A 6,179-nucleotide genomic window follows, 5' to 3' on the forward strand; every position below is an offset into this window, starting at 1 on the left:
CTCGGCACGGCCGGGGATGGATGTTTGGGGAGCCGCTGCGCACAAGGTGCGGGGCTCAGACCAAGCCGAAAGCAGCCGCAGGTGGGGAGTGGGGAGAGGAGGAGGAGGAGGTGGTGGAGGTCAGAAACTCCCCCAAGGTGAGGGCAGCAGCGCTGGGAAAGAGGAGCGGGCTCGGGAAGCCCTTGCAGACGCTCTGGACCCCACGCAGCTGGGAGCAGCGGAGGGTGAAGGCGGGACCGGCGCTGGTCCTGCCCCGGTGCCCGCCAAGTGCTGTGTCAGCGTTCGCGCACCGCGTGCTGCCGCCAGCCCGGGCCGGGGCAGCTCCAGCATGAACAAATACCTGCAGTGCTTAGCGAGCCCGGGCAGCTCAGGTAACTCTTCCCGAAGTTTTTGGCGTCCTGCGGGGTGAGGTGGAGGTTTGGGGGGTGCGGCTGGGAAGGAGCAGCTGGAGAGAAGCGACTTCTCCAGGGAGGTTTCACGTGGTGGCCATTCATTGAGCAGGGACCTGAGTGTCACCTGCCTCTGGAATATGTGTGCTGTGCAAAAAGCTCACATTGGCTTTGGAGGGTTTGGTTTACGAGGGTTTTCATTCCCCTGTGGATTTTGGATTTTTATTGAAGAGAGGATTGTGCTGGGGTGTTGGATTCTGTGGTTAAAAGTGGCTGTGGAGCTGCAGGTGTCCGAGACCTAAAGGAGCTGCAGAGTTTTAATTCCAACTTTTGAATTGTTTAAAGCCAGACAAGTTTTAAAAACAGTTGAAGTTTTGCTTTTAGCTTTTCGTACATCACACCTAAAATGTTTTAATATAATACACCTTGAAAGGTGTTTGTTTTTCTTTAGCTTTTAACTTTGTTTTCCAAATGTTCAGTTGTGACTAAGTTGAAATAGTTGAGTTTTGGGTTTTATGGGTTTTTTTTTTCCTTTTTTCTTGTCTTAAGCAGGAATTTTTCCCCCACACTAGTTAAAGAATCAGGCAGGTGTTGAGAAGATAACTTATCTGGAGCATGCCAGAGAAAGGCTGGAAAATTAAAGGACTGGTCAGTGTTGCTGCTTGTGACTGTGCTGGTTGGAGTAAGTTTTCAAGATGAAGTTGAATGGAGAGAAGTCACCAGAATACTTGAAATATTTATTTTTTTTTTCTTTGAAAAGAAGACTTGCTCTGCTAATTGTATTTTTGAGTAGATCCTTAGTTTTATTACACAGGAGATGTGGAAATGGTTTCTGGGCTTTTTCTCAGAGGGAAAAAAACAAGTCTCTGTTAAGTTTGTTTTGGTTTTTTTTTTCAAACAGAATTTCAACTTTTCCTGTATTTTGAGGAGTAACTTTATAGCTAAAATGAGAGGGGGAATGGAAAGATCTCCAAAGAACCCAAACACTGAATATCCAGATTTTCAAATAATGAGACTTCTTCCAGCCTGTGCATGACAGGCTGTGGGGTCAGGGTGTATTTTGGGTGCCATTCTTTGTCCTGGCCCATCCAGCCAGTTGGGATTCTCACATTTTTCCTAAGTTATGGGAGAAATGTGTCAGTGCTGTGATTTCCTCTTAGGAAAATGTCTCGCAGACCTTGATGCTGTTCTCCAGCAGAGTGGGTGGGACTGTCAGTGATTCTGGGCATGGAGGGGTGGCAGTGATGTGTTGGTGTGGGCCAGGTCATCCTGTCCTGGCTTTGCATCCCTGGATGGAGGTGGTGCTGCTGTGTGAGGCAGTGACAGCCCCAGGTGTCCTTGGGGACCCCCTGTGAGGCCACCAAGAGGGTGAAGCTGCCATGCTCAGTGGCTTGAGGACCTTTCAGATTCTTGTTTTGCTGCACCAGAGACAAAACTGCCTGTGAGAAGTGATACTTCCAAAAATGTGAAAAGTTTATTAAAAACTTACCAAAAATACAACAGGAGACTGAATAGAGAAAATATTACAGCACCTGCAGCAGAGGATTTTTCCCCCTACATGCCCAACCACACAATGGAGGTTTTGCCTTTTAAACCTTTAGCACCTCCCAAAACTATGTCCATTGGCTCCTTCTTTGCTTCTTTGTCCAGTGGTGAAATTCACTTCCTTAAATCCTGATTGGAGCTCAGGTGCTGCCATAGTAACAATCCCACCCTCCCAAATATCCCAAACCCAGGGCATCCCTGATAACAGCACAAGGAGGGGTAAAACACAACTATAAATCTATAAAACTTCTCTTAACAAATATACAGGATATGTGCCTTTGAATTGTGAGAGTCAAATATGGCATTACTCATCTCTCACATGCCCAAAGTTGTGTTGCCTTGAATAAATTGAGGAGGTGGGTGCTGCATCCCAGGTTGTTTCTGTCTGAGCTGCTTTATGGGATGTGCCCTGATGAGTTTTCTGCTGAGTTGTTCCCTGATAACATTTCCAGCTTTGGAAGGACCCTCTGGAGCTGCTGTGGCTGAATGAACCCCCTTGGGCAGGTCCCTGTCTCAGGAGATCAGGACTGGGGACAAGGCCTGGAGGGACAGGAGCCAGGGAATGGCTCCCACTGCCAGAGGGCAGGGCTGGATGGGATCTTGGGAATCAGGAATTGTTCCCTGGCAGGGTGGGCAGGCCCTGGCACAGGGTGCCCAGAGCAGCTGGGGCTGCCCCTGGATCCCTGGCAGTGCCCAAGGCCAGGCTGGACAGGGCTTGGAGCAGCCTGGGACAGTGGGAGGTGTCCAGGAATGAGATGGGCTTTAGGGTCCCTTGCAGCCCAAACCATTCCATGATTTCTCTCTGGGCGCTGCCTGCCCTCAGTCTGGGATGGCTGAGCTGAGCAGACAGCTCAGGGTGCAGTTCAGAGGTGCTGTCTGGCTGCTCCTGTCCCTCGGTGTGACCCCTGGGGTTCAGCCCATGGGGACAGGTGGCCCCATTGGCCACAACACCTGGGGAAACCAGCACTGCCCTGCTGGAACCCAGCAGGGCTAAAAATACCTTGGACTGAGAGGTGACTGTTCAGACTGTTTTTCAGTCTTGTTAATATCAGACTTTCTTTTCTCATATTAGCATCCTTTTTTCCATTAAAGAAATGACTGTAGAGGTTCATGATGTACTTTGAGGCTGTGGCACTAAATACCTCCCCTGGAAGAGCAAATCTACGGAGTGCACAGGGATTCTTCTGCCTCTAGTGCCTCTCAAACCTTGCTTCCTGGTGTTCCTTGACCAACACAAGGTTATCTCTGCTTTTAATACTTAATTTTGTAATTAGATTTACTTTTCAAAAACACAAAAAAGGAGCAAAACAAATCCTTGGACTAGGGTTGGAATTGAAGTTGAACAAACGTTTCTCTTAGCTCCCCTTCCCTGCCCTCCTAACCCATTTCCTCTGGATGATTATTTGAAATGTACTATTTTAAATCTCAGTGTTAATTATTTCCAAGTGATTGCATATTATTGTTAAATTAATTGTTGGAAATTTGCTTTGGGTCCTGGCGGATGAGCTCTGTGCCAAAACCTGCCATTTCTTGTGTGCTCTTTAATTCTGAAGAGTAGCAGAACTCAGGCTGCTGGTAAAACCTCTCTGAAACATTCTGTTCTTGAGGCACCACTGTCCCTTCTGTGAAGTGTTAAATGCAAAGCTCAGAATGATTTTCCAGTGGTGATAATTTTTCTGCAATCACAGAGTTTGTCCCTTTGCTGAGTGCTGGCACTGTAAACACAGCGAGCCCTTAAGCCAACAAAGCTGTTCCGATGACGTGAAATAAAAATGCCTTTATTTTTCCTTTTCCAAAGAGTCTCCAAACAGCTTTCACCTTCCCCACCTCCCCATGAATGCACCTTTTGTTGCCAGCTGCAGGTGACCCAGGGCAATGGATGTCTGCAGCAGCAGCAGCAGCAGGGCTTGAAAATCAAAAAGAACTGTAAGATCATTGTGTCCAGCAGTCAGCCAGCCACTAAACCATGTCTCCAGGTGCCACATGCACACCATTTTTGAGCACTTCTAGGGATAGGGACTCCATCAGTGCCCTGGCTGCCTGTGCCAGTGTCTGACAACTCTTCCTGTGAAATTTTCCCAATTTCCAATCTAAACCTCCCCTGGCCCAGCCTGAGGCTGTTCCCTCTGCTCCTGTCCCTGTTCCCTGGAGCAGAGCCCGACCCCTGGGCTGTCCCCTCCTGTCAGGAGCTGTGCAGAGCCACAAGGTCCCCCCTGAGCCCCCTTTGCTCCAGGCTGAGCCCCTTCCCCAGCTCCATTCCCTCCCCTGGACACACTCCAGCCCCTCAATGTCCTTCTTGTGAGTTCACTACAAGAAATGTTCAATGTCTTTTGACCCGTGCTGTTCCCTCTGCAGCTTGGCCAGCAAAGCATTTTGTTTGGAATTCCTAATTGCTGTGAATTTGAAAGTTTCTAATTTTTGCAGCTTTTTTGTCTGGCAGCAGCAGCAGCAGCTGGGTAGCTGTGTTGGATCTGGGAGAAGCAGTTGCCATCCACTTGTCCAGAGCAGCTGTGGCTGCTGCATCCCTGGAAGTGTCCTGGGTTGGATGGGGCTTGGAGCAGCCTGGGACAGTGGAAGGTGTCCCTGCCCATGGCAGCTTTAGGGTCCCTTCCAACCCAAACCAGTCTGGGATTCTGTCTCCCACATGCATTCAAGAGCTGGAGTCCTTTTCCAAAACCTGCAGGTTTGCCATGATCATTACAGCTCACCTGTGACACATTTGGGCTTTTCTGCATTTAAAGCATCTCAGCTATGTGCTGTGGTAGGCCTGGACAAAGAAAAAGAAAGACTTTTCTCTGGAATGATTCACTGTAAAATAAGTTTTACCTTCACACAGGTGACCTTGTCCTCCCACTCTTCTTTAATGTCAGCTTTGTTTACTGCCCTTGCCTGTTGCCCAAACTAGAAGGACCAGTGAGGAGTCTGGCTCAGAGAAGCTTTGTAATAATCCAGCTCCACCTTGGAACTGAGGCCTCGTGTCCCTCAATCATCCGGACAGTAACCAGGGAAAAAACCCATCAGCCTGGTTTTTTTAGTTAGAGTCTTTGTTCTGTGTTTCTATATTTTCTGTGCTGCAATGGCTGATTTAAGCACAGCTCAGTTGGGTGTGTTCTAAAGCAGTTCTGGGTGAAATATAATGTTCACTGAGCTTCTGCATAGAGACCTCTGTGTCTCTATTAATATAATAGACATAATTATTAATGGTATATTAATAAGATTAATGTCAATAACTTATTTAATATTAATAACTTATTTTCTATAATATTGATGGTAACCTCACTTTTGTTTCTCATGTATCTGAGGTACAATCATTTATTAAAATAGTTTGTACTTTAAAAAGTGTTTAGTTCACAGTCCTGCCAGGAGTTGGCATCTCAAGTCTCATTATCTCGAGATTCCTAAGGGTCAGAGCAGATTCTGCTTTCCATCCCTCCAAAAAGAGGAGTGCCTCCGTCCTTCTGCTGCAGCAGAGCAGCAACCCCAGTGCAGCTCATCCTGCACCCCTGAGTGCCCAGGTATTCCAGGGAAGAGGAATAAAGGAAAACATGAAGCAGACTCCTGTGAGTGTCACATCCCAGGGGCAGGATCCTTCCCTTTCCTGGTTCCTGGGAGTGCAGTTTGGCAGCTGAAAAGCTGATTTCAAATGGCAGGTTGAACATCTCTGGTTTGGAGACTTGTGTGTTTATGCCTCATCATATATGTGTGCATATAAATAGATATAAAATTGATATAAAATAAATCTATAAATAATCATATAAAATATATAATATATAAATGTAAACATCATTTTTGATGAATATAAATATTTTACAAACTATTTTATATAAATTTTTATATTTTAATATGTAATATATATTTAAATATCTATTTATATATAAAATAATGTTTATTTTTATATATTGATAATATATTTATTTATGTTCATATAAATATGAATATAAATGAATATATGATATAAATATACATTTCAATTAATATAAAAATGTTTTGTATGACTTATATATAAAATATAAAATATATATTTATATATAACATTTATACAAAAATATATAAAAATGTTATATAAAAATTTTTTTTGTATATATGTTTTTGTATAAATTAAACCCCTCCTGCAGCCCTGTTTTTGCTGCATTCTCTGCAGATGCCTCGTGGCCAGAGGGGATGGAGCTGGTGGGCATCCTGGAGCTCCTTACCCAAGTCTTTCCTGGCCAGGCAGCCTTTGATCAGCAGTGCTGGAGAATCCAT

The 6,179-nt window shown here is 45.5% G+C and overlaps 1 protein-coding gene across 1 annotated transcript in view; it reads left to right on the forward strand.

The window, feature by feature from the left end:
* Window positions 1-313: 313 nt before the first annotated feature.
* The window catches only part of REXO1 (RNA exonuclease 1 homolog), a 40,144-nt gene continuing 34,278 nt past the window's right edge, over window positions 314-6,179 (forward strand). Inside the window, exon 1 of the mRNA XM_005427303.3 lies at window positions 314-371. Within this exon, the coding sequence (XP_005427360.1) occupies window positions 329-371 (43 nt within the window). The 5' untranslated portion in view covers window positions 314-328. The remainder of the gene's footprint in view (window positions 372-6,179) is intronic.

Source organism: Geospiza fortis, unplaced genomic scaffold (genome assembly GCF_000277835.1).
Source record: "Geospiza fortis unplaced genomic scaffold, GeoFor_1.0 scaffold254, whole genome shotgun sequence".
Classification (NCBI taxonomy): Eukaryota; Metazoa; Chordata; class Aves; order Passeriformes; family Thraupidae; genus Geospiza; species Geospiza fortis.